At 49.0% G+C, this 26,696-nt stretch overlaps 9 protein-coding genes across 9 annotated transcripts; all 9 read right to left on the bottom strand.

Annotated features, from left to right (window-relative positions):
- Nucleotides 1-3,859: 3,859 nt before the first annotated feature.
- On the bottom strand, nt 3,860-4,390 carry LOC149975806 (histone H3-like). The gene has a single exon (XM_090204994.1). The coding sequence runs from the start codon at nt 4,388-4,390 to the stop codon at nt 3,890-3,892; it is 501 nt and encodes a 166-aa protein (XP_090061120.1). The 3' UTR covers nt 3,860-3,889.
- Nucleotides 3,860-5,195, bottom strand: LOC149975805 (histone H2A). The gene has a single exon (XM_090204995.1). The coding sequence runs from the start codon at nt 5,159-5,161 to the stop codon at nt 4,775-4,777; it is 387 nt and encodes a 128-aa protein (XP_090061121.1). The 5' UTR covers nt 5,162-5,195; the 3' UTR covers nt 3,860-4,774.
- A 448-nt stretch (nt 5,196-5,643) lies between these two features.
- LOC149975804 (histone H1) lies at nt 5,644-6,531 on the bottom strand. The gene has a single exon (XM_090204993.1). The coding sequence runs from the start codon at nt 6,425-6,427 to the stop codon at nt 5,804-5,806; it is 624 nt and encodes a 207-aa protein (XP_090061119.1). The 5' UTR covers nt 6,428-6,531; the 3' UTR covers nt 5,644-5,803.
- Nucleotides 6,532-8,692: 2,161 nt separating this feature from the next.
- LOC149975803 (histone H4) lies at nt 8,693-9,101 on the bottom strand. Its single transcript, XM_090206582.1, has one exon. It carries the CDS (start codon nt 9,066-9,068, stop codon nt 8,757-8,759), a length of 312 nt encoding a protein of 103 aa, XP_090062708.1. The 5' UTR covers nt 9,069-9,101; the 3' UTR covers nt 8,693-8,756.
- A 5,022-nt stretch (nt 9,102-14,123) lies between these two features.
- On the bottom strand, nt 14,124-14,564 carry LOC149975802 (histone H3). The gene has a single exon (XM_090204991.1). It carries the CDS (start codon nt 14,562-14,564, stop codon nt 14,154-14,156), a length of 411 nt encoding a protein of 136 aa, XP_090061117.1. The 3' UTR covers nt 14,124-14,153.
- On the bottom strand, nt 14,124-16,693 carry LOC149975800 (histone H1). The gene has a single exon (XM_090204990.1). The coding sequence runs from the start codon at nt 16,691-16,693 to the stop codon at nt 16,070-16,072; it is 624 nt and encodes a 207-aa protein (XP_090061116.1). The 3' UTR covers nt 14,124-16,069.
- On the bottom strand, nt 14,987-15,431 carry LOC149975801 (histone H2A). The gene has a single exon (XM_090204992.1). It carries the CDS (start codon nt 15,429-15,431, stop codon nt 15,045-15,047), a length of 387 nt encoding a protein of 128 aa, XP_090061118.1. The 3' UTR covers nt 14,987-15,044.
- Nucleotides 16,694-19,039: 2,346 nt separating the features above from the next.
- LOC149975799 (histone H4) lies at nt 19,040-19,448 on the bottom strand. Its single transcript, XM_090206581.1, has one exon. It carries the CDS (start codon nt 19,413-19,415, stop codon nt 19,104-19,106), a length of 312 nt encoding a protein of 103 aa, XP_090062707.1. The 5' UTR covers nt 19,416-19,448; the 3' UTR covers nt 19,040-19,103.
- A 5,034-nt stretch (nt 19,449-24,482) lies between these two features.
- LOC149975798 (histone H3) lies at nt 24,483-24,962 on the bottom strand. Its single transcript, XM_090204265.1, has one exon. The coding sequence runs from the start codon at nt 24,921-24,923 to the stop codon at nt 24,513-24,515; it is 411 nt and encodes a 136-aa protein (XP_090060391.1). The 5' UTR covers nt 24,924-24,962; the 3' UTR covers nt 24,483-24,512.
- Between the last annotated feature and the right edge of the window lie 1,734 nt (nt 24,963-26,696).

Genomic DNA, 26,696 nt, shown 5'->3' with positions numbered 1-26,696 from the left:
CCACGTCCGTTCGTAGCTGTACTCCGTGTAGGCACAACAAGTCATCACACAGAGAGCACACTTGAAGCACAACTGCACTGCCTGGAAGGCCGCAACGGACTGAATTGGAATCCCTCAAACAGCACGCTAACTACATTCCGCTTTATGATGTCACAGTCAGCCCCTCGGAACACTGGTCCTCAACAATCTCAAACACCTTGGATACCCAAGCCAAACATTCTCGAATCACTCACATTCACAAATCAACCAGGGAGAAGAAGGCTGCCAGGAATTGAATGCTGAAAAGCTAACCTCCTTCACAGAGCAACATCATAGGACTGGGAGTTTGTGTTCAACAGCTTACGTTCCCCTATTATCAAGGGCTTAGTTCCTCTATAGGCTGCAGTGCAGATACTTCACATGCAGAGTACAACAACAAATAACAGAGGGCCTGTTACCACACCCTATAGGCTAGGAGTTGAACTTGGACCACAATGACATTGGTAGTAATTAGCCTGCAGCATAAATGACAGCTCCCTAACGGGGACATAAAGTGGAAATGGAAGTGCGACACATAGAGGAAAAGTCCTAATCCTAATCAAATAGACACATTTATTTGTTTATTCTTTTTTTTATTTCACCTTTATTTAACCAGGTAGGCAAGTTGAGAACAAGTTCTCATTTACAATTGCGACCTGGCCAAGATAAAGCAAAGCACTTCGACACATACAACGACACAGACTTACACATGGAGTAAAACAAACATACAGTCAATAATACAGTATAAACAAGTCTATATACGATGTGAGCAAATGAGGTGAGATAAGGGAGGTAAAGGCAAAAAAAGGCCATGGTGGCAAAGTAAATACAATATAGCAAGTAAAACACCGGAATGGTACATTTGCAATGGAAGAAATGTGCAAAGTAGAAATAAAAATAATGGGGTGCAAAGGAGCAAAATAAATAAATTCATTAAATACAGTAGGGAAAGAGGTAGTTGTTTGGCCTAAATTATAGGTGGGCTATGTACAGGTGCAGTAATCTGTGAGCTGCTCTGACAGTTGGTGCTTAAAGCTAGTGAGGGAGATAAGTGTTTCCAGTTTCAGAGATTTTTGTAGTTCGTTCCAGTCATTGGCAGCAGAGAACTGGAAGGAGAGGCGGCCAAAGAAAGAATTGGTTTTGGGGGTGACTAGAGAGATATACATACACCTGTTTAGCAGATGTCGGAAATGCTTGTGTTACTAGCTCCAACAGCACAGTCAAGTCTAACAAGTAATATCTAACCATGTTCCAACATTCCACACAATACACCCAAATGCAATTGGAATACATCAATATATGGACGAGCAATGTCAGACCGTCCGTAGACTAACATACCTTACAATACAATACTTTATATATCCACATGACATGAGCTATGCAAACCACCTCCACGTTAGGAATGTGCCCAGTGATATCTAACAAAAACACACACCTCCGTGGAACCCACATGGCAAGACAGGAAGGAAGACATGCAGGAGTGCTCATGAAGAAGACCGGAATCATCTCCAATCAAGTGAACAATGTCAAAGGAATAGGGCAAGTCATATAGATAGGGAGGCATTTCACCGCCACCCGCTGGACCACAAGTCATTTTGCCAACACTGGCTCATCATTCAAAGCCACATAGGGAGGGATCTTAACACCACCTGCTGGATCAGAAGTGCCACTCACAATGGCCACACAGACCATTTCTCCCTCAACCTGATGCAATTGTCACAACAAGTATGTGCTCAAAATCAAACATTAACTACAACAGATCATCAAATAGGCAAACACATGCTCATGTAGAGTACCTCAAATTATACAGTTACTTTGTCACCAAACCTAATCTGTCATTCATCTACAAATACATGCTCTTCTAAAGCCACAATGCAATGTTCACATGGTACATTTCATTTCTTACAATCTATGTCACTATTACTTCATTTGACTGCTCTTAAATCATATTCACTTAACCCTTTTCTTCACCTGCTGATTTTCTGCTGCTTTTGTCTCTTGCAGATTTGGACGTCATGTGAATCTATGTTTCTCAAGTATCAAAAGAGAGAAAATGAAAAACGGAATGCTACTTTTCTCTCTAGCCTAGTGCACTCTTTATCTGTAAGCTCCCCTACTGGTGTAGGTAGCTCCAAAAAAAGGTACAGATGCCATAGAACCTGATCTCGACGACCACATTTTACACCAATGCACCCCGACAATCGGTTGGTGGTCGGGAATCAAGTGGATGATTCTGGGACCAATTACAGGATAGGGGTGAGGGGTGTACTGAACTGTGCCTATAGCATGTCAAAAATCCCTCCAACGGGAAATAGGCCTTGGCAAATGGCCAGGGGCGCTGTCCTTTTCAGCACCACAGAGCTCCCCTATTACCTGTCTCATGAGTGAAGATGCAACAGCAGACAATTCCTGCTCTTTTGTCCTGCAATGACACACTTTAGCCGTGTCATTGCTGCATTTAACTGGCAGCCTGTATTTAGGGCCTTTACTTTGTCGTATCATTTGGTCAAGGGGTTTCGATTCGTCAGCAAATCTTCTTTGAAAAATGAACTAAATCCCACATCAGAAGTCGACTTCAAATCACGCCAAAGACACACGACTCTACTCAACCGGAGTCAATAGTATCAAATATTCTGCACTGTGAAGGTGTCATGTGCTGAGCCATTTAGTTCCTATGAAGCCTATTTACGAAGCCAATGCAGCAATCACCACGTACCTGCCTGCATTGGTGATTGCTATTCTGTAATTGGTCAACTACTAATAGGGCAATCATCCCGGCAGCTTCGTAACAGCTGTTTTGCAAGCCCTTGACGATTACATCTATTGATTCCTGCTGTCCTGATACCTTTTCTCTTAAGGGATCTCGGATCTAGTCTAAAGGCCTATCAATGGGTATGGCATTGGAATATTCAATCGCACACTGAATTCATCCCACTAAATACATTCCTTTCATTTCTCCATTTATTCCACCATATCGAAACAACTTACCTATGCACGCACACAAACAAGCACAGAAGGGCGACTTAATAATATCACGTCTAATTTGGTGGCCTACAACATTTCCTGTACCTTCAACCACAACGTTGGTAACAATTTTTTTCGACCACCTTTCACTTGCGCCGGACAGCGATATATCATTTTACTTTCAATAGCTTAGTCAGTCGCATGAATTATGGGGTGCACACAGCTAACGTTGTAATGATCGGATCAAAACATGGATTTTTGGGGCCATCGAGGAATGTCACATGGCCCAGAAATCATTGAATGGCCATTTTCACAAAGGAATAGACAGACTCATTCCAAGAGCAATTGGAATCGAAAAAACACAACGTGCCCCACTTGGGGACCCGAGGACCGAGTTTGGGAAACGCTGGCCTGAAGATCAAATACCAATAGGGAGCCACTATGACGTGCTCACACGCTGACAGTACCCGCGTTTAACCACTAGATGGCCTCCGTGCTCCACGGTAAACTTTTCCCCTCTCATCAGCGGCACTGCAACATGGGACTTTCAAAGTCAGTTGTTCTTAGCTACATAGTGACCATTTTTGACACTTTTTGCCCTATATCATTACTATCACTCATTACTGCTAGTGTATTTTTCCCCTCTTCTACTCTAGGCATACATCTAATCACATATAGAGAGCGTTATTGAAACGACTCAAGTCAGTTAAGAACCAACTCTTATTTACAATCACGGCCGGTGGTGATACAGCCTGGAATCGAACCACGGTCTGTAGTGACTCGAGAACAGGGAACATACACGGTGGGAAAGGGGCGTGTACAAATGGAACAATTGTGCCTTTTTGACTGAAATATGGAGGTGGCTCTTAAAAGAGCCTTTGGGGGATTTTGGAGATCAGGTCATCGTTTATGCGCGCTCTCCGCGAATACGACGGGCCAGCTGGATGTCCTTGGGCATGATGGTCACCCTCTTGGCGTGGATGGCGCACAGGTTGGTGTCCTCGAACAGGCCGACCAGGTAAGCCTCGCTTGCCTCCTGCAGGGCCATCACTGCGGAACTCTGGAAGCGCAGGTCGGTCTTAAAGTCCTGGGCAATTTCTCGCACCAGGCGCTGGAAAGGCAGTTTGCGGATCAGCAGCTCAGTGGACTTCTGGTAACGACGGATCTCTCTAAGAGCCACGGTGCCGGGCCTGTAACGGTGAGGCTTCTTCACGCCGCCGGTGGCCGGGGCGCTCTTGCGCGCAGCCTTGGTGGCGAGCTGCTTCCTGGGTGCTTTGCCACCGGTGGATTTGCGAGCGGTTTGCTTGGTTCTGGCCATGGCGCTAGCTAGCTTCCTTCTTTCACAGTCGGAGTATAGCCTCAAAATGCCTATGTGAAGTTTATAAAGCCGGCAGCGGCGTCTGCTCATTGGTCACCATCTCCGCACCGCCCTGATTGGCCCGTTGCGGAGGCCTCCTCCGCCGCCCATTGGACGGGAGGCTCGGCCTCTCCGTGCCGCCCCAAAATGCAACCCCCACCCTCGCCGAGGCGCGCTTGGGTCTTTTGTTAGGGCCGCGAGCAACGTTACACTTGACGCGCAATAATGCTCTCATTCTAGCCTACTAGTTGTTATCCTTCATTTAGGCCTCATGTGGGCACTTGATACGGTGCCGTCTATATGTGTGTGTATCTAACACGCCAAATAATTGGCCAGGCATAGAAAGGACACTTTGCGCTTTTGTTGAGCTAGGTGGTTGGCTCTTAAAAGAGCCTTTGGGGGTTGAGTAGTCAAGTTGCAGCCGCACCAGCGATTTTACTTGGCTTTGACGGCCTTCTCAGTCTTCTTGGGGAGCAGCACTGCCTGGATGTTGGGCAGAACACCACCCTGAGCGATGGTCACGCCGCCAAGCAGTTTGTTCAGCTCCTCGTCGTTACGGACTGCCAGCTGCAGGTGACGGGGGATGATACGAGTCTTCTTGTTGTCACGGGCAGCGTTTCCGGCCAACTCCAGGATCTCAGCAGTCAGGTACTCGAGCACTGCGGCCAGGTACACTGGTGCGCCAGCGCCCACACGCTCGGCGTAGTTGCCTTTACGCAGCAGCCTGTGCACACGGCCCACGGGGAACTGGAGCCCGGCACGGGATGAACGTGTCTTTGCCTTCGCCCTGGCCTTGCCTCCGGTTTTGCCTCTTCCGCTCATATTGGTAGCTTCAGTATGTCACAGAAAGTCTGAATGAGCCGCTGGCCACCTCGAGAGCCTTACTTATACCTCGCCACAAAAGCCATCGATTGGCCACCGGACCGGTGTGGCCTTATCCAATTGGAGTGAGGGAGGGACAGACAGACAGACAGGCAGTCAGCCCTAAGCCCGCCCCCACCCACCCGCAGGCAGGCAGGCAGCAGAGTGACGAGGGCTAGGCTACTCTGTTTCCCTCCGACTTTTGTGACTTTTTCACGTTGGCGGGAGCGCCAAAGTGACTACTCAAATCACTGAAACATGTATCAATCAATTCGAGAGTGGCTCATAATACCAATGGCTGCTGTCCAACCCACTATAGTATGTATGCTTCTTATTATCAGGATCAATGTGACATGCCAATTCTAACACATCACAACAATGTTGACTGGTGAGGGTGCTGCACTCTTGAGTGACAAATGTAAAGCCATTTAGCCACTCGAAAATGTGGTGCGTAAAAGTCATTCATTTCATTTCTTTTGCACCACGGGTAGGTAGGTGGAATGGAATGACATGCGCTTTTATGGAAAGAGGTGGGTGGCTCTTAAAAGAGCCTTTTGTGGTAACAACATGTGTCGAGTAGAAAGAACACTGTTTGTAATAGGTTTACTTCTTCTTGGGGGCTGCCTTCTTGGCCTTGGCCGCCTTGGGCTTGGCGGCTTTGGGCTTCGCTGCCTTGGTAGCCTTCTTGGGGCTCTTGGCCGCTTTCTTGGCCGCTGCGGCGGGCTTCTTCACCTTCTTTGGGCTCTTGGCGGCCTTTTTGGGTGTAGCGGGCTTCTTGGCCTTCTTGGGGGACTTCTTTGCGGCCACGGCCTTCTTGGCTGCTACCTTCTTGGGCTTCTTGGCGGCGGCGGGCTTCTTGGCGGCCACCTTCTTAGCTTTGGGGGCTGCGGCTTTCTTGGCGGGCTTCTTTGCCTCGACGGCCTTCTTGTTGAGCTTGAAGGAGCCGGAAGCACCGGTGCCCTTGGTCTGGACCAGGGTGCCCTTGGTGACGAGGCTCTTGACGGCGATCTTGACACGGGAGTTGTTCTTCTCCACGTCGTAGCCGCCTGCCGCCAGAGACTTCTTGAGCGCGGCCAGGGACACGCCGCTCCTCTCCTTGGAGGCGGACACCGCCTTGACGATGAGCTCGCCTACGCTGGGTCCCGCTTTCTTGGGCTTGGCTGCTGCCTTCTTCTTGGGTGCCTTGGCCGGCGCGGCGGCGGCGGGTGCTGGTGCGACTTCTGCCATGTCTGTCGTTCGGTCCGGTAAACACACACACTTACAACACTACGGTAGTCTGTGAGGAGGAGTACTTTGCTGTAGACGCTGCTCTGCGCTATTGAAGCTCCACACCGTGCAGGGGGCTGGCCTTAAACGCGACATGAGAACCATGTAGACTCAAGCCACCCAGCTCGGCTTCTCCGGGCTGGCCAAATGCTCTTTCACTTGTGTTTTCTGGTCGCCAATATCGGGCCAAAAGTCACCGACGGAGCCGTGTTTTTGGCCCAAAAGCGAACGGCCCAGCGAGCAGACTTGTGTCCGTTCAGAATAAAGTCATGTGGGCTGCAGAAGCCCCGTGCATTTTGCTGCGACTCGCTCAAAACCTCACCGTTCGACTGTCGGGTGGAGCGGTGCGCACTGCTTTTCCTGTGCTATTTGTCTCCTAAATGGCCTAAAAGTGCATCCGATTGCGAGCACCATTGATTGTGGAGTGAGCCGAGATGTCTGGCAAGGGAATCAAATGGTTTGGCGTCCCCTGATGTGCTCCTTGGTGTTTTAAAGGAGAGCTCTTTTGGGGACCTTAAAACACATGCACTTGTGAGGCCTGGCTGAGACTAGTTTCACGTTGTATTCGTCATGTGTCCAGGAGGCAAACGAAATAATACACTGTCCAACGACATGCTTACTTGCACTGTGTGTGTGTGTGTGTGTGTGATGTTTTATTAGTATGAGTTTATTAGTTGGATTTGGAGCCTGTGTGTTTTCTTGTGCTAGGTAGTCTCTCTCTCTGTCTGTGTGTCTCTTTCAAAAGCGTGTCAGAGAGAGAGAGAGAGAGAGAGAGAGAGAGATAGGCTTGTGGCCTTCTCGCAGTCCTTCCTCGCTTGACTCCGCAGCGTGACTCACTCGTGCCGGTCTTTGTGTCTGTGGGTCTTGGTGTCTGGCTGTGCGGCCGGCGCTATGGAGGCTGGCGCCCCATGTGCTTGTCCGCCCTGATATAGGCCTAGAGAGAGAGAGATTTGGAGCCTCTTCTTCTCTCTCCTCCTCCCTCTTGTACAGGTGTGTGTAAGGGATGTGAAACGGCTAGTTTCAATCGGTGACGTCACTTGCTCTGAGACTGTTGTTGATGATGTGTGCAGAGGGTCCCTGGTTCGGCCTAAAGTTATACTGTTACACAGGCTCCAGTCATCGGAGCACGAGTGGAATCCCACTCACTGTGTTATACTACCATGCACACATTCCTACCCTGTTCATGTCAGCATCATTTATTCCCTCTCCCCCCTTTTTGACATGTCCTCCACACACACACACATATGGATTTGCTTTTTTCACTGACAGGTTGGGTGGCTCTTAAAAGAGCCTTTGGGTTACTACAGCACTCCAAATGGGCTGTTTACTTGGAGCTGGTGTACTTGGTCACGGCCTTGGTGCCCTCGGACACTGCGTGCTTGGCCAGCTCTCCGGGGAGCAGCAGGCGCACTGCGGTCTGGATCTCCCTGGAGGTGATGGTGGAACGCTTGTTGTAGTGGGCCAGGCGAGACGACTCTCCGGCGATACGCTCGAAGATGTCGTTCACGAACGAGTTCATGATTCCCATGGCCTTGGAGGAGATGCCGGTATCGGGGTGGACCTGCTTCAGGACTTTGTACACGTAAATGGCGTAGCTCTCCTTCCTCGACTTTCGGCGTTTCTTGCCGCCTTTCCCTGCGGTCTTGGTGACGGCTTTCTTGGAGCCCTTCTTGGGCGCGGACTTTGCTGGCTCGGGCATGATGCTGATGTCTCGCTGCTTCTCACAAACGAATGAGGGGGTGGAGAGCCCTTTCCCTCTTATGAAGACGAAGCTAAGCTAATTCGCCGGCCGTGGACACACCCCTGCTTTCTCATAGGCGCCCCTGCCATTTGCCCAGTGGAGCTGAGCGCGCATAAGAGCCTTCCACTCAGAGGCTTGCTTCCCTAACAAAGACCATAGCCTATGCTCTGTCACTGGTGGGGAATGGTGTGTTTCCAAAAAAGTCCTACAATGGCTAGAAATAAGGCCCCCCTTTTTGGTACTTGGTGGGGATTTCCCAGCCGTGGTGCCTCAGTAATACGACTGTACGCAAAGCCTGCACTGAACATAGCCTCCTGTCACGAATACTCCCTCCCTGTCCACTCAAGAGTGGCTCATGGTTTAATACGACTGTACGCAAAGCCTGCACTGAACATAGCCTCCTGTCACGAATACTCCCTCCCTGTCCACTCAAGAGTGGCTCATGGTTTCCTACGATAATGGATTTGACCCTTTTGAAGCGGATGTGGGTGGCTCTTAAAAGAGCCTTTGGGTTCAAGTCGGGATGTTGACGTTCCGAGAAGAGTGCGTTTAACCGCCGAAACCGTACAGGGTGCGTCCCTGGCGTTTCAGAGCGTAGACCACGTCCATGGCCGTAACGGTCTTCCTCTTGGCGTGCTCGGTGTAGGTGACGGCGTCACGGATCACGTTCTCAAGGAACACCTTCAGGACACCGCGGGTCTCCTCGTAGATCAGCCCGGAGATACGCTTCACGCCGCCACGGCGAGCCAGACGGCGAATGGCGGGCTTGGTGATTCCCTGGATGTTATCGCGGAGAACCTTACGGTGACGCTTGGCGCCTCCTTTTCCGAGTCCCTTGCCGCCTTTACCTCTTCCAGACATCGTGTGTTCACTAGCTGAGTTCAAGTGAATTAATGACGTAATTTTCGGTGCTCGGTGCTCTTATTATCTGCGTTTGGTGGACCTGATTGAAGCCAGTGGCACAGAAAGCGCGCGCGCGCTTTTGCCTGGCCTCTGCTGCAAAGGGGAGGGCGTTCGTTCTAGGGAACTATGGAGGAAGAAGAAATCAAAGCTACTTGCATGCGCGGGAAACACACTCAAATACTGAGCTATGTTGAACACAAGGCCCAACTGTGATGTCCCACTCTTCACATTGATTGGTGTTGTTCTTGTTGTTGTTGTTGTTGTTGCGCCTGATTCAACTCTTTCAATCAGCTGTGCCTCTCCAGGGCTTCAACAAAAATGCCTACTCTACCCCTGCCTGGAGTTGGGAAACACTGAACTAGTAGGATTCAACCCACTGCAGTTGCCAGTCACACCTAATAGAGATAGGCGTTAAAAACCTCAAATAGTGTCACAAGTACAAAGGAGAAACGAAGTGGCACAAACGGGAAACAAATACACAAGGAATGCCACAAATCCTAAGGGGTCCGTAATGTCACCTCAGCAGTCATGTAGCTCTTGAAGGCCATGTAATAACGTCATTCTTCTTTTTCTTCCCTAGACATGATCCAGGTGGCCATGGGACGGGTGGTGATACCTCTGCAAGCTGAAATGCAGTAAAACATTCCTCAGACACCCACCCAACACACACACAATAAAGGGATCATTTTCCTATGCGTACAGAGGTGATAGGGATGTGCAAATATTGTATGGTACTTTTTTCAAAAAACAATAACATAGCCTTATATTACGGAAATAGTGGTATGAGGTGGATCCTTTATAGGCCAGAGAGCCTCAGATGTTGCATTGAATGATCTCAACAGGTCATTTCAAAGGGGACAAATGAGGCCCAAGGGCACATACTGGCGATTGACCAATCGGTGCAGTTGATTCACATCTCAGATGTGACTAGGTATCATCTTACAACTTATTGTTGCCACAATTGTCTCTTACATGTACTTAGTGGCTGCCGGCCCTCGGTTTAGTACATCGAGCAACAGAGGTTGCCTTTTAGGAGAACGACTGACAAGCGTTCAACTAGCTGGGATGCAACTAGTGTCATCAAAGCACTTTGTCATAGCAAGTTAGAAGAAATAGGTTAAGGTTACGAAAAGGCTTAGGCTTACCCCAAATGCCACGTCCGTTCGTAGCTGTACTCCGTGTAGGCACAACAAGTCATCACACAGAGAGCACACTTGAAGCACAACTGCACTGCCTGGAAGGCCGCAACGGACTGAATTGGAATCCCTCAAACAGCACGCTAACTACATTCCGCTTTATGATGTCACAGTCAGCCCCTCGGAACACTGGTCCTCAACAATCTCAAACACCTTGGAAACCCAAGCCAAACATTCTCGAATCACTCACATTCACAAATCAACCAGGGAGAAGAAGGCTGCCAGGAATTGAATGCTGAAAAGCTAACCTCCTTCACAGAGCAACATCATAGGACTGGGAGTTTGTGTTCAACAGCTTACGTTCCCCTATTATCAAGGGCTTAGTTCCTCTATAGGCTGCAGTGCAGATACTTCACATGCAGAGTACAACAACAAATAACAGAGGGCCTGTTACCACACCCTATAGGCTAGGAGTTGAACTTGGACCACAATGACATTGGTAGTAATTAGCCTGCAGCATAAATGACAGCTCCCTAACGGGGACATAAAGTGGAAATGGAAGTGCGACACATAGAGGAAAAGTCCTAATCCTAATCAAATAGACACATTTATTTGTTTATTCTTTTTTTTATTTCACCTTTATTTAACCAGGTAGGCAAGTTGAGAACAAGTTCTCATTTACAATTGCGACCTGGCCAAGATAAAGCAAAGCACTTCGACACATACAACGACACAGACTTACACATGGAGTAAAACAAACATACAGTCAATAATACAGTATAAACAAGTCTATATACGATGTGTGCAAATGAGGTGAGATAAGGGAGGTAAAGGCAAAAAAAGGCCATGGTGGCAAAGTAAATACAATATAGCAAGTAAAACACCGGAATGGTACATTTGCAATGGAAGAAATGTGCAAAGTAGAAATAAAAATAATGGGGTGCAAAGGAGCAAAATAAATAAATTCATTAAATACAGTAGGGAAAGAGGTAGTTGTTTGGCCTAAATTATAGGTGGGCTATGTACAGGTGCAGTAATCTGTGAGCTGCTCTGACAGTTGGTGCTTAAAGCTAGTGAGGGAGATAAGTGTTTCCAGTTTCAGAGATTTTTGTAGTTCGTTCCAGTCATTGGCAGCAGAGAACTGGAAGGAGAGGCGGCCAAAGAAAGAATTGGTTTTGGGGGTGACTAGAGAGATATACATACACCTGTTTAGCAGATGTCGGAAATGCTTGTGTTACTAGCTCCAACAGCACAGTCAAGTCTAACAAGTAATATCTAACCATGTTCCAACATTCCACACAATACACCCAAATGCAATTGGAATACATCAATATATGGACGAGCAATGTCAGACCGTCCGTAGACTAACATACCTTACAATACAATACTTTATATATCCACATGACATGAGCTATGCAAACCACCTCCACGTTAGGAATGTGCCCAGTGATATCTAACAAAAACACACACCTCCGTGGAACCCACATGGCAAGACAGGAAGGAAGACATGCAGGAGTGCTCATGAAGAAGACCGGAATCATCTCCAATCAAGTGAACAATGTCAAAGGAATAGGGCAAGTCATATAGATAGGGAGGCATTTCACCGCCACCCGCTGGACCACAAGTCATTTTGCCAACACTGGCTCATCATTCAAAGCCACATAGGGAGGGATCTTAACACCACCTGCTGGATCAGAAGTGCCACTCACAATGGCCACACAGACCATTTCTCCCTCAACCTGATGCAATTGTCACAACAAGTATGTGCTCAAAATCAAACATTAACTACAACAGATCATCAAATAGGCAAACACATGCTCATGTAGAGTACCTCAAATTATACAGTTACTTTGTCACCAAACCTAATCTGTCATTCATCTACAAATACATGCTCTTCTAAAGCCACAATGCAATGTTCACATGGTACATTTCATTTCTTACAATCTATGTCACTATTACTTCATTTGACTGCTCTTAAATCATATTCACTTAACCCTTTTCTTCACCTGCTGATTTTCTGCTGCTTTTGTCTCTTGCAGATTTGGACGTCATGTGAATCTATGTTTCTCAAGTATCAAAAGAGAGAAAATGAAAAACGGAATGCTACTTTTCTCTCTAGCCTAGTGCACTCTTTATCTGTAAGCTCCCCTACTGGTGTAGGTAGCTCCAAAAAAAGGTACAGATGCCATAGAACCTGATCTCGACGACCACATTTTACACCAATGCACCCCGACAATCGGTTGGTGGTCGGGAATCAAGTGGATGATTCTGGGACCAATTACAGGATAGGGGTGAGGGGTGTACTGAACTGTGCCTATAGCATGTCAAAAATCCCTCCAACGGGAAATAGGCCTTGGCAAATGGCCAGGGGCGCTGTCCTTTTCAGCACCACGGAGCTCCCCTATTACCTGTCTCATGAGTGAAGATGCAACAGCAGACAATTCCTGCTCTTTTGTCCTGCAATGACACACTTTAGCCGTGTCATTGCTGCATTTAACTGGCAGCCTGTATTTAGGGCCTTTACTTTGTCGTATCATTTGGTCAAGGGGTTTCGATTCGTCAGCAAATCTTCTTTGAAAAATGAACTAAATCCCACATCAGAAGTCGACTTCAAATCACGCCAAAGACACACGACTCTACTCAACCGGAGTCAATAGTATCAAATATTCTGCACTGTGAAGGTGTCATGTGCTGAGCCATTTAGTTCCTATGAAGCCTATTTACGAAGCCAATGCAGCAATCACCACGTACCTGCCTGCATTGGTGATTGCTATTCTGTAATTGGTCAACTACTAATAGGGCAATCATCCCGGCAGCTTCGTAACAGCTGTTTTGCAAGCCCTTGACGATTACATCTATTGATTCCTGCTGTCCTGATACCTTTTCTCTTAAGGGATCTCGGATCTAGTCTAAAGGCCTATCAATGGGTATGGCATTGGAATATTCAATCGCACACTGAATTCATCCCACTAAATACATTCCTTTCATTTCTCCATTTATTCCACCATATCGAAACAACTTACCTATGCACGCACACAAACAAGCACAGAAGGGCGACTTAATAATATCACGTCTAATTTGGTGGCCTACAACATTTCCTGTACCTTCAACCACAACGTTGGTAACAATTTTTTTCGACCACCTTTCACTTGCGCCGGACAGAGATATATCATTTTACTTTCAATAGCTTAGTCAGTCGCATGAATTATGGGGTGCACACAGCTAACGTTGTAATGATCGGATCAAAACATGGATTTTTGGGGCCATCGAGGAATGTCACATGGCCCAGAAATCATTGAATGGCCATTTTCACAAAGGAATAGACAGACTCATTCCAAGAGCAATTGGAATCGAAAAAACACAACGTGCCCCACTTGGGGACCCGAGGACCGAGTTTGGGAAACGCTGGCCTGAAGATCAAATACCAATAGGGAGCCACTATGACGTGCTCACACGCTGACAGTACCCGCGTTTAACCACTAGATGGCCTCCGTGCTCCACGGTAAACTTTTCCCCTCTCATCAGCGGCACTGCAACATGGGACTTTCAAAGTCAGTTGTTCTTAGCTACATAGTGACCATTTTTGACACTTTTTGCCCTATATCATTACTATCACTCATTACTGCTAGTGTATTTTTCCCCTCTTCTACTCTAGGCATACATCTAATCACATATAAGAGAGCGTTATTGAAACGACTCAAGTCAGTTAAGAACCAACTCTTATTTACAATCACGGCCGGTGGTGATACAGCCTGGAATCGAACCACGGTCTGTAGTGACTCGAGAACAGGGAACATACACGGTGGGAAAGGGGCGTGTACAAATGGAACAATTGTGCCTTTTTGACTGAAATATGGAGGTGGCTCTTAAAAGAGCCTTTGGGGGATTTTGGAGATCAGGTCATCGTTTATGCGCGCTCTCCGCGAATACGACGGGCCAGCTGGATGTCCTTGGGCATGATGGTCACCCTCTTGGCGTGGATGGCGCACAGGTTGGTGTCCTCGAACAGGCCGACCAGGTAAGCCTCGCTTGCCTCCTGCAGGGCCATCACTGCGGAACTCTGGAAGCGCAGGTCGGTCTTAAAGTCCTGGGCAATTTCTCGCACCAGGCGCTGGAAAGGCAGTTTGCGGATCAGCAGCTCAGTGGACTTCTGGTAACGACGGATCTCTCTAAGAGCCACGGTGCCGGGCCTGTAACGGTGAGGCTTCTTCACGCCGCCGGTGGCCGGGGCGCTCTTGCGCGCAGCCTTGGTGGCGAGCTGCTTCCTGGGTGCTTTGCCACCGGTGGATTTGCGAGCGGTTTGCTTGGTTCTGGCCATGGCGCTAGCTAGCTTCCTTCTTTCACAGTCGGAGTATAGCCTCAAAATGCCTATGTGAAGTTTATAAAGCCGGCAGCGGCGTCTGCTCATTGGTCACCATCTCCGCACCGCCCTGATTGGCCCGTTGCGGAGGCCTCCTCCGCCGCCCATTGGACGGGAGGCTCGGCCTCTCCGTGCCGCCCCAAAATGCAACCCCCACCCTCGCCGAGGCGCGCTTGGGTCTTTTGTTAGGGCCGCGAGCAACGTTACACTTTACGCGCAATAATGCTCTCATTCTAGCCTACTAGTTGTTATCCTTCATTTAGGCCTCATGTGGGCACTTGATACGGTGCCGTGTATATGTGTGTGTGTATCTAACAAACACGCCAAATAGTTGGCCAGGCATAGAAAGGACACTTTGCGCTTTTGTTGAGCTAGGTGGTTGGCTCTTAAAAGAGCCTTTGGGGGTTGAGTAGTCAAGTTGCAGCCGCACCAGCGATTTTACTTGGCTTTGACGGCCTTCTCAGTCTTCTTGGGGAGCAGCACTGCCTGGATGTTGGGCAGAACACCACCCTGAGCGATGGTCACGCCGCCAAGCAGTTTGTTCAGCTCCTCGTCGTTACGGACTGCCAGCTGCAGGTGACGGGGGATGATACGAGTCTTCTTGTTGTCACGGGCAGCGTTTCCGGCCAACTCCAGGATCTCAGCAGTCAGGTACTCGAGCACTGCGGCCAGGTACACTGGTGCGCCAGCGCCCACACGCTCGGCGTAGTTGCCTTTACGCAGCAGCCTGTGCACACGGCCCACGGGGAACTGGAGCCCGGCACGGGATGAACGTGTCTTTGCCTTCGCCCTGGCCTTGCCTCCGGTTTTGCCTCTTCCGCTCATATTGGTAGCTTCAGTATGTCACAGAAAGTCTGAATGAGCCGCTGGCCACCTCGAGAGCCTTACTTATACCTCGCCACAAAAGCCATCGATTGGCCACCGGACCGGTGTGGCCTTATCCAATTGGAGTGAGGGAGGGACAGACAGACAGGCAGTCAGCCCTAAGCCCGCCCCCACCCACCCGCAGGCAGGCAGGCAGCAGAGTGACGAGGGCTAGGCTACTCTGTTTCCCTCCGACTTTTGTGACTTTTTCACGTTGGCGGGAGCGCCAAAGTGACTACTCAAATCACTGAAACATGTATCAATCAATTCGAGAGTGGCTCATAATACCAATGGCTGCTGTCCAACCCACTATAGTATGTATGCTTCTTATTATCAGGATCAATGTGACATGCCAATTCTAACACATCACAACAATGTTGACTGGTGAGGGTGCTGCACTCTTGAGTGACAAATGTAAAGCCATTTAGCCACTCGAAAATGTGGTGCGTAAAAGTCATTCATTTCATTTCTTTTGCACCACGGGTAGGTAGGTGGAATGGAATGACATGCGCTTTTATGGAAAGAGGTGGGTGGCTCTTAAAAGAGCCTTTTGTGGTAACAACATGTGTCGAGTAGAAAGAACACTGTTTGTAATAGGTTTACTTCTTCTTGGGGGCTGCCTTCTTGGCCTTGGCCGCCTTGGGCTTGGCGGCTTTGGGCTTCGCTGCCTTGGTAGCCTTCTTGGGGCTCTTGGCCGCTTTCTTGGCCGCTGCGGCGGGCTTCTTCACCTTCTTTGGGCTCTTGGCGGCCTTTTTGGGTGTAGCGGGCTTCTTGGCCTTCTTGGGGGACTTCTTTGCGGCCACGGCCTTCTTGGCTGCTACCTTCTTGGGCTTCTTGGCGGCGGCGGGCTTCTTGGCGGCCACCTTCTTAGCTTTGGGGGCTGCGGCTTTCTTGGCGGGCTTCTTTGCCTCGACGGCCTTCTTGTTGAGCTTGAAGGAGCCGGAAGCACCGGTGCCCTTGGTCTGGACCAGGGTGCCCTTGGTGACGAGGCTCTTGACGGCGATCTTGACACGGGAGTTGTTCTTCTCCACGTCGTAGCCGCCTGCCGCCAGAGACTTCTTGAGCGCGGCCAGGGACACGCCGCTCCTCTCCTTGGAGGCGGACACCGCCTTGACGATGAGCTCGCCTACGCTGGGTCCCGCTTTCTTGGGCTTGGCTGCTGCCTTCTTCTTGGGTGCCTTGGCCGGCGCGGCGGCGGCGGGTGCTGGTGCGACTTCTGCCATGTCTGTCGTTCGGTCCGGTAAACACACACACTTACAACACTACGGTAGTCTGTGAGGAGGAGTACTTTGCTGTAGACGCTGCTCTGCGCTATTGAAGCTCCACACCGTGCAGGGGGCTGGCCTTAAACGCGACATGAGAACCATGTAGACTCAAGCCACCCAGCTCGGCTTCTCCGGGCTGGCCAAATGCTCTTTCACTTGTGTTTTCTGGTCGCCAATATCGGGCCAAAAGTCACCGACGGAGCCGTGTTTTTGGCCCAAAAGCGAACGGCCCAGCGAGCAGACTTGTGTCCGTTCAGAATAAAGTCATGTGGGCTGCAGAAGCCCCGTGCATTTTGCTGCGACTCGCTCAAAACCTCACCGTTCGACTGTCGGGTGGAGCGGTGCGCACTGCTTTTCCTGTGCTATTTGTCTCCTAAATGGCCTAAAAGTGCATCCGATTGCGAGCACCATTGATTGTGGAGTGAGCCGAGATGTCTGGCAAGGGAATCAAATGGTTTGGCGTCCCCTGATGTGCTCCTTGGTGTTTTAAAGGAGAGCTCTTTTGGGGACCTTAAAACACATGCACTTGTGAGGCCTGGCTGAGACTAGTTTCACGTTGTATTCGTCATGTGTCCAGGAGGCAAACGAAATAATACACTGTCCAACGACATGCTTACTTGCACTGTGTGTGTGTGTGTGTGTGTGATGTTTTATTAGTATGAGTTTATTAGTTGGATTTGGAGCCTGTGTGTTTTCTTGTGCTAGGTAGTCTCTCTCTCTGTCTGTGTGTCTCTTTCAAAAGCGTGTCAGAGAGAGAGAGAGAGAGAGAGAGAGAGAGATAGGCTTGTGGCCTTCTCGCAGTCCTTCCTCGCTTGACTCCGCAGCGTGACTCACTCGTGCCGGTCTTTGTGTCTGTGGGTCTTGGTGTCTGGCTGTGCGGCCGGCGCTATGGAGGCTGGCGCCCCATGTGCTTGTCCGCCCTGATATAGGCCTAGAGAGAGAGAGATTTGGAGCCTCTTCTTCTCTCTCCTCCTCCCTCTTGTACAGGTGTGTGTAAGGGATGTGAAACGGCTAGTTTCAATCGGTGACGTCACTTGCTCTGAGACTGTTGTTGATGATGTGTGCAGAGGGTCCCTGGTTCGGCCTAAAGTTATACTGTTACACAGGCTCCAGTCATCGGAGCACGAGTGGAATCCCACTCACTGTGTTATACTACCATGCACACATTCCTACCCTGTTCATGTCAGCATCATTTATTCCCTCTCCCCCCTTTTTGACATGTCCTCCACACACATATGGATTTGCTTTTTTCACTGACAGGTTGGGTGGCTCTTAAAAGAGCCTTTGGGTTACTACAGCACTCCAAATGGGCTGTTTACTTGGAGCTGGTGTACTTGGTCACGGCCTTGGTGCCCTCGGACACTGCGTGCTTGGCCAGCTCTCCGGGGAGCAGCAGGCGCACTGCGGTCTGGATCTCCCTGGAGGTGATGGTGGAACGCTTGTTGTAGTGGGCCAGGCGAGACGACTCTCCGGCGATACGCTCGAAGATGTCGTTCACGAACGAGTTCATGATTCCCATGGCCTTGGAGGAGATGCCGGTATCGGGGTGGACCTGCTTCAGGACTTTGTACACGTAAATGGCGTAGCTCTCCTTCCTCGACTTTCGGCGTTTCTTGCCGCCTTTCCCTGCGGTCTTGGTGACGGCTTTCTTGGAGCCCTTCTTGGGCGCGGACTTTGCTGGCTCGGGCATGATGCTGATGTCTCGCTGCTTCTCACAAACGAATGAGGGGGTGGAGAGCCCTTTCCCTCTTATGAAGACGAAGCTAAGCTAATTCGCCGGCCGTGGACACACCCCTGCTTTCTCATAGGCGCCCCTGCCATTTGCCCAGTGGAGCTGAGCGCGCATAAGAGCCTTCCACTCAGAGGCTTGCTTCCCTAACAAAGACCATAGCCTATGCTCTGTCACTGGTGGGGAATGGTGTGTTTCCAAAAAAGTCCTACAATGGCTAGAAATAAGGCCCCCCTTTTTGGTACTTGGTGGGGATTTCCCAGCCGTGGTGCCTCAGTAATACGACTGTACGCAAAGCCTGCACTGAACATAGCCTCCTGTCACGAATACTCCCTCCCTGTCCACTCAAGAGTGGCTCATGGTTTAATACGACTGTACGCAAAGCCTGCACTGAACATAGCCTCCTGTCACGAATACTCCCTCCCTGTCCACTCAAGAGTGGCTCATGGTTTAATACGACTGTACGCAAAGCCTGCACTGAACATAGCCTCCTGTCACGAATACTCCCTCCCTGTCCACTCAAGAGTGGCTCATGGTTTCCTACGATAATGGATTTGACCCTTTTGAAGCGGATGTGGGTGGCTCTTAAAAGAGCCTTTGGGTTCAAGTCGGGATGTTGACGTTCCGAGAAGAGTGCGTTTAACCGCCGAAACCGTACAGGGTGCGTCCCTGGCGTTTCAGAGCGTAGACCACGTCCATGGCCGTAACGGTCTTCCTCTTGGCGTGCTCGGTGTAGGTGACGGCGTCACGGATCACGTTCTCAAGGAACACCTTCAGGACACCGCGGGTCTCCTCGTAGATCAGCCCGGAGATACGCTTCACGCCGCCACGGCGAGCCAGACGGCGAATGGCGGGCTTGGTGATTCCCTGGATGTTATCGCGGAGAACCTTACGGTGACGCTTGGCGCCTCCTTTTCCGAGTCCCTTGCCGCCTTTACCTCTTCCAGACATCGTGTGTTCACTAGCTGAGTTCAAGTGAATTAATGACGTAATTTTCGGTGCTCGGTGCTCTTATTATCTGCGTTTGGTGGACCTGATTGAAGCCAGTGGCACAGAAAGCGCGCGCGCGCGCTTTTGCCTGGCCTCTGCTGCAAAGGGGAGGGCGTTCGTTCTAGGGAACTATGGAGGAAGAAGAAATCAAAGCTACTTGCATGCGCGGGAAACACACTCAAATACTGAGCTATGTTGAACACAAGGCCCAACTGTGATGTCCCACTCTTCACATTGATTGGTGTTGTTCTTGTTGTTGTTGTTGTTGTTGCGCCTGATTCAACTCTTTCAATCAGCTGTGCCTCTCCAGGGCTTCAACAAAAATGCCTACTCTACCCCTGCCTGGAGTTGGGAAACACTGAACTAGTAGGATTCAACCCACTGCAGTTGCCAGTCACACCTAATAGAGATAGGCGTTAAAAACCTCAAATAGTGTCACAAGTACAAAGGAGAAACGAAGTGGCACAAACGGGAAACAAATACACAAGGAATGCCACAAATCCTAAGGGGTCCGTAATGTCACCTCAGCAGTCATGTAGCTCTTGAAGGCCATGTAATAACGTCATTCTTCTTTTTCTTCCCTAGACATGATCCAGGTGGCCATGGGACGGGTGGTGATACCTCTGCAAGCTGAAATGCAGTAAAACATTCCTCAGACACCCACCCAACACACACACAATAAAGGGATCATTTTCCTATGCGTACAGAGGTGATAGGGATGTGCAAATATTGTATGGTACTTTTTTCAAAAAACAATAACATAGCCTTATATTACGGAAATAGTGGTATGAGGTGGATCCTTTATAGGCCAGAGAGCCTCAGATGTTGCATTGAATGATCTCAACAGGTCATTTCAAAGGGGACAAATGAGGCCCAAGGGCACATACTGGCGATTGACCAATCGGTGCAGTTGATTCACATCTCAGATGTGACTAGGTATCATCTTACAACTTATTGTTGCCACAATTGTCTCTTACATGTACTTAGTGGCTGCCGGCCCTCGGTTTAGTACATCGAGCAACAGAGGTTGCCTTTTAGGAGAACGACTGACAAGCGTTCAACTAGCTGGGATGCAACTAGTGTCATCAAAGCACTTTGTCATAGCAAGTTAGAAGAAATAGGTTAAGGTTACGAAAAGGCTTAGGCTTACCCCAAATGCCACGTCCGTTCGTAGCTGTACTCCGTGTAGGCACAACAAGTCATCACACAGAGAGCACACTTGAAGCACAACTGCACTGCCTGGAAGGCCGCAACGGACTGAATTGGAATCCCTCAAACAGCACGCTAACTACATTCCGCTTTATGATGTCACAGTCAGCCCCTCGGAACACTGGTCCTCAACAATCTCAAACACCTTGGATACCCAAGCCAAACATTCTCGAATCACTCACATTCACAAATCAACCAGGGAGAAGAAGGCTGCCAGGAATTGAATGCTGAAAAGCTAACCTCCTTCACAGAGCAACATCATAGGACTGGGAGTTTGTGTTCAACAGCTTACGTTCCCCTATTATCAAGGGCTTAGTTCCTCTATAGGCTGCAGTGCAGATACTTCACATGCAGAGTACAACAACAAATAACAGAGGGCCTGTTACCACACCCTATAGGCTAGGAGTTGAACTTGGACCACAATGACATTGGTAGTAATTAGCCTGCAGCATAAATGACAGCTCCCTAACGGGGACATAAAGTGGAAATGGAAGTGCGACACATAGAGGAAAAGTCCTAATCCTAATCAAATAGACACATTTATTTGTTTATTCTTTTTTTTATTTCACCTTTATTTAACCAGGTAGGCAAGTTGAGAACAAGTTCTCATTTACAATTGCGACCTGGCCAAGATAAAGCAAAGCACTTCGACACATACAACGACACAGACTTACACATGGAGTAAAACAAACATACAGTCAATAATACAGTATAAACAAGTCTATATACGATGTGTGCAAATGAGGTGAGATAAGGGAGGTAAAGGCAAAAAAAGGCCATGGTGGCAAAGTAAATACAATATAGCAAGTAAAACACCGGAATGGTACATTTGCAATGGAAGAAATGTGCAAAGTAGAAATAAAAATAATGGGGTGCAAAGGAGCAAAATAAATAAATTCATTAAATACAGTAGGGAAAGAGGTAGTTGTTTGGCCTAAATTATAGGTGGGCTATGTACAGGTGCAGTAATCTGTGAGCTGCTCTGACAGTTGGTGCTTAAAGCTAGTGAGGGAGATAAGTGTTTCCAGTTTCAGAGATTTTTGTAGTTCGTTCCAGTCATTGGCAGCAGAGAACTGGAAGGAGAGGCGGCCAAAGAAAGAATTGGTTTTGGGGGTGACTAGAGAGATATACATACACCTGTTTAGCAGATGTCGGAAATGCTTGTGTTACTAGCTCCAACAGCACAGTCAAGTCTAACAAGTAATATCTAACCATGTTCCAACATTCCACACAATACACCCAAATGCAATTGGAATACATCAATATATGGACGAGCAATGTCAGACCGTCCGTAGACTAACATACCTTACAATACAATACTTTATATATCCACATGACATGAGCTATGCAAACCACCTCCACGTTAGGAATGTGCCCAGTGATATCTAACAAAAACACACACCTCCGTGGAACCCACATGGCAAGACAGGAAGGAAGACATGCAGGAGTGCTCATGAAGAAGACCGGAATCATCTCCAATCAAGTGAACAATGTCAAAGGAATAGGGCAAGTCATATAGATAGGGAGGCATTTCACCGCCACCCGCTGGACCACAAGTCATTTTGCCAACACTGGCTCATCATTCAAAGCCACATAGGGAGGGATCTTAACACCACCTGCTGGATCAGAAGTGCCACTCACAATGGCCACACAGACCATTTCTCCCTCAACCTGATGCAATTGTCACAACAAGTATGTGCTCAAAATCAAACATTAACTACAACAGATCATCAAATAGGCAAACACATGCTCATGTAGAGTACCTCAAATTATACAGTTACTTTGTCACCAAACCTAATCTGTCATTCATCTACAAATACATGCTCTTCTAAAGCCACAATGCAATGTTCACATGGTACATTTCATTTCTTACAATCTATGTCACTATTACTTCATTTGACTGCTCTTAAATCATATTCACTTAACCCTTTTCTTCACCTGCTGATTTTCTGCTGCTTTTGTCTCTTGCAGATTTGGACGTCATGTGAATCTATGTTTCTCAAGTATCAAAAGAGAGAAAATGAAAAACGGAATGCTACTTTTCTCTCTAGCCTAGTGCACTCTTTATCTGTAAGCTCCCCTACTGGTGTAGGTAGCTCCAAAAAAAGGTACAGATGCCATAGAACCTGATCTCGACGACCACATTTTACACCAATGCACCCCGACAATCGGTTGGTGGTCGGGAATCAAGTGGATGATTCTGGGACCAATTACAGGATAGGGGTGAGGGGTGTACTGAACTGTGCCTATAGCATGTCAAAAATCCCTCCAACGGGAAATAGGCCTTGGCAAATGGCCAGGGGCGCTGTCCTTTTCAGCACCACGGAGCTCCCCTATTACCTGTCTCATGAGTGAAGATGCAACAGCAGACAATTCCTGCTCTTTTGTCCTGCAATGACACACTTTAGCCGTGTCATTGCTGCATTTAACTGGCAGCCTGTATTTAGGGCCTTTACTTTGTCGTATCATTTGGTCAAGGGGTTTCGATTCGTCAGCAAATCTTCTTTGAAAAATGAACTAAATCCCACATCAGAAGTCGACTTCAAATCACGCCAAAGACACACGACTCTACTCAACCGGAGTCAATAGTATCAAATATTCTGCACTGTGAAGGTGTCATGTGCTGAGCCATTTAGTTCCTATGAAGCCTATTTACGAAGCCAATGCAGCAATCACCACGTACCTGCCTGCATTGGTGATTGCTATTCTGTAATTGGTCAACTACTAATAGGGCAATCATCCCGGCAGCTTCGTAACAGCTGTTTTGCAAGCCCTTGACGATTACATCTATTGATTCCTGCTGTCCTGATACCTTTTCTCTTAAGGGATCTCGGATCTAGTCTAAAGGCCTATCAATGGGTATGGCATTGGAATATTCAATCGCACACTGAATTCATCCCACTAAATACATTCCTTTCATTTCTCCATTTATTCCACCATATCGAAACAACTTACCTATGCACGCACACAAACAAGCACAGAAGGGCGACTTAATAATATCACGTCTAATTTGGTGGCCTACAACATTTCCTGTACCTTCAACCACAACGTTGGTAACAATTTTTTTCGACCACCTTTCACTTGCGCCGGACAGAGATATATCATTTTACTTTCAATAGCTTAGTCAGTCGCATGAATTATGGGGTGCACACAGCTAACGTTGTAATGATCGGATCAAAACATGGATTTTTGGGGCCATCGAGGAATGTCACATGGCCCAGAAATCATTGAATGGCCATTTTCACAAAGGAATAGACAGACTCTAGCATGTTACATTCCAAGAGCAATTGGAATCGAAAAAACACAACGTGCCCCACTTGGGGACCCGAGGACCGAGTTTGGGAAACGCTGGCCTGAAGATCAAATACCAATAGGGAGCCACTATGACGTGCTCACACGCTGACAGTACCCGCGTTTAACCACTAGATGGCCTCCGTGCTCCACGGTAAACTTTTCCCCTCTCATCAGCGGCACTGCAACATGGGACTTTCAAAGTCAGTTGTTCTTAGCTACATAGTGACCATTTTTGACACTTTTTGCCCTATATCATTACTATCACTCATTACTGCTAGTGTATTTTTCCCCTCTTCTACTCTAGGCATACATCTAATCACATATAGAGAGCGTTATTGAAACGACTCAAGTCAGTTAAGAACCAACTCTTATTTACAATCACGGCCGGTGGTGATACAGCCTGGAATCGAACCACGGTCTGTAGTGACTCGAGAACAGGGAACATACACGGTGGGAAAGGGGCGTGTACAAATGGAACAATTGTGCCTTTTTGACTGAAATATGGAGGTGGCTCTTAAAAGAGCCTTTGGGGGATTTTGGAGATCAGGTCATCGTTTATGCGCGCTCTCCGCGAATACGACGGGCCAGCTGGATGTCCTTGGGCATGATGGTCACCCTCTTGGCGTGGATGGCGCACAGGTTGGTGTCCTCGAACAGGCCGACCAGGTAAGCCTCGCTTGCCTCCTGCAGGGCCATCACTGCGGAACTCTGGAAGCGCAGGTCGGTCTTAAAGTCCTGGGCAATTTCTCGCACCAGGCGCTGGAAAGGCAGTTTGCGGATCAGCAGCTCAGTGGACTTCTGGTAACGACGGATCTCTCTAAGAGCCACGGTGCCGGGCCTGTAACGGTGAGGCTTCTTCACGCCGCCGGTGGCCGGGGCGCTCTTGCGCGCAGCCTTGGTGGCGAGCTGCTTCCTGGGTGCTTTGCCACCGGTGGATTTGCGAGCGGTTTGCTTGGTTCTGGCCATGGCGCTAGCTAGCTTCCTTCTTTCACAGTCGGAGTATAGCCTCAAAATGCCTATGTGAAGTTTATAAAGCCGGCAGCGGCGTCTGCTCATTGGTCACCATCTCCGCACCGCCCTGATTGGCCCGTTGCGGAGGCCTCCTCCGCCGCCCATTGGACGGGAGGCTCGGCCTCTCCGTGCCGCCCCAAAATGCAACCCCCACCCTCGCCGAGGCGCGCTTGGGTCTTTTGTTAGGGCCGCGAGCAACGTTACACTTTACGCGCAATAATGCTCTCATTCTAGCCTACTAGTTGTTATCCTTCATTTAGGCCTCATGTGGGCACTTGATACGGTGCCGTGTATATGTGTGTGTGTATCTAACAAACACGCCAAATAGTTGGCCAGGCATAGAAAGGACACTTTGCGCTTTTGTTGAGCTAGGTGGTTGGCTCTTAAAAGAGCCTTTGGGGGTTGAGTAGTCAAGTTGCAGCCGCACCAGCGATTTTACTTGGCTTTGACGGCCTTCTCAGTCTTCTTGGGGAGCAGCACTGCCTGGATGTTGGGCAGAACACCACCCTGAGCGATGGTCACGCCGCCAAGCAGTTTGTTCAGCTCCTCGTCGTTACGGACTGCCAGCTGCAGGTGACGGGGGATGATACGAGTCTTCTTGTTGTCACGGGCAGCGTTTCCGGCCAACTCCAGGATCTCAGCAGTCAGGTACTCGAGCACTGCGGCCAGGTACACTGGTGCGCCAGCGCCCACACGCTCGGCGTAGTTGCCTTTACGCAGCAGCCTGTGCACACGGCCCACGGGGAACTGGAGCCCGGCACGGGATGAACGTGTCTTTGCCTTCGCCCTGGCCTTGCCTCCGGTTTTGCCTCTTCCGCTCATATTGGTAGCTTCAGTATGTCACAGAAAGTCTGAATGAGCCGCTGGCCACCTCGAGAGCCTTACTTATACCTCGCCACAAAAGCCATCGATTGGCCACCGGACCGGTGTGGCCTTATCCAATTGGAGTGAGGGAGGGACAGACAGACAGACAGACAGGCAGTCAGCCCTAAGCCCGCCCCCACCCACCCGCAGGCAGGCAGGCAGCAGAGTGACGAGGGCTAGGCTACTCTGTTTCCCTCCGACTTTTGTGACTTTTTCACGTTGGCGGGAGCGCCAAAGTGACTACTCAAATCACTGAAACATGTATCAATCAATTCGAGAGTGGCTCATAATACCAATGGCTGCTGTCCAACCCACTATAGTATGTATGCTTCTTATTATCAGGATCAATGTGACATGCCAATTCTAACACATCACAACAATGTTGACTGGTGAGGGTGCTGCACTCTTGAGTGACAAATGTAAAGCCATTTAGCCACTCGAAAATGTGGTGCGTAAAAGTCATTCATTTCATTTCTTTTGCACCACGGGTAGGTAGGTGGAATGGAATGACATGCGCTTTTATGGAAAGAGGTGGGTGGCTCTTAAAAGAGCCTTTTGTGGTAACAACATGTGTCGAGTAGAAAGAACACTGTTTGTAATAGGTTTACTTCTTCTTGGGGGCTGCCTTCTTGGCCTTGGCCGCCTTGGGCTTGGCGGCTTTGGGCTTCGCTGCCTTGGTAGCCTTCTTGGGGCTCTTGGCCGCTTTCTTGGCCGCTGCGGCGGGCTTCTTCACCTTCTTTGGGCTCTTGGCGGCCTTTTTGGGTGTAGCGGGCTTCTTGGCCTTCACACACACTTACAACACTACGGTAGTCTGTGAGGAGGAGTACTTTGCTGTAGACGCTGCTCTGCGCTATTGAAGCTCCA

The sequence above is a fragment of the Oncorhynchus mykiss genome, chromosome 17 (assembly GCF_057628025.1).
Source record: "Oncorhynchus mykiss isolate SJ-2025 chromosome 17, ASM5762802v1, whole genome shotgun sequence".
NCBI lineage: Eukaryota > Metazoa > Chordata > Actinopteri > Salmoniformes > Salmonidae > Oncorhynchus > Oncorhynchus mykiss.
The sequence above is the reverse complement of the archived record's forward strand: the minus strand, read 5'-3'. Positions and strand labels throughout refer to the sequence as shown.

What these genes read in the sequence shown, in the direction of transcription:
- LOC149975806 (XM_090204994.1), bottom strand. Translation starts at nt 4,390, where the DNA reads ATGAGCAGACGCCGCTGCCGGCTTTATAAACTTCACATAGGCATTTTG.
- LOC149975805 (XM_090204995.1), bottom strand. Translation starts at nt 5,161, where the DNA reads ATGAGCGGAAGAGGCAAAACCGGAGGCAAGGCCAGGGCGAAGGCAAAG.
- LOC149975804 (XM_090204993.1), bottom strand. Translation starts at nt 6,427, where the DNA reads ATGGCAGAAGTCGCACCAGCACCCGCCGCCGCCGCGCCGGCCAAGGCA.
- LOC149975803 (XM_090206582.1), bottom strand. Translation starts at nt 9,068, where the DNA reads ATGTCTGGAAGAGGTAAAGGCGGCAAGGGACTCGGAAAAGGAGGCGCC.
- LOC149975802 (XM_090204991.1), bottom strand. Translation starts at nt 14,564, where the DNA reads ATGGCCAGAACCAAGCAAACCGCTCGCAAATCCACCGGTGGCAAAGCA.
- LOC149975801 (XM_090204992.1), bottom strand. Translation starts at nt 15,431, where the DNA reads ATGAGCGGAAGAGGCAAAACCGGAGGCAAGGCCAGGGCGAAGGCAAAG.
- LOC149975800 (XM_090204990.1), bottom strand. Translation starts at nt 16,693, where the DNA reads ATGGCAGAAGTCGCACCAGCACCCGCCGCCGCCGCGCCGGCCAAGGCA.
- LOC149975799 (XM_090206581.1), bottom strand. Translation starts at nt 19,415, where the DNA reads ATGTCTGGAAGAGGTAAAGGCGGCAAGGGACTCGGAAAAGGAGGCGCC.
- LOC149975798 (XM_090204265.1), bottom strand. Translation starts at nt 24,923, where the DNA reads ATGGCCAGAACCAAGCAAACCGCTCGCAAATCCACCGGTGGCAAAGCA.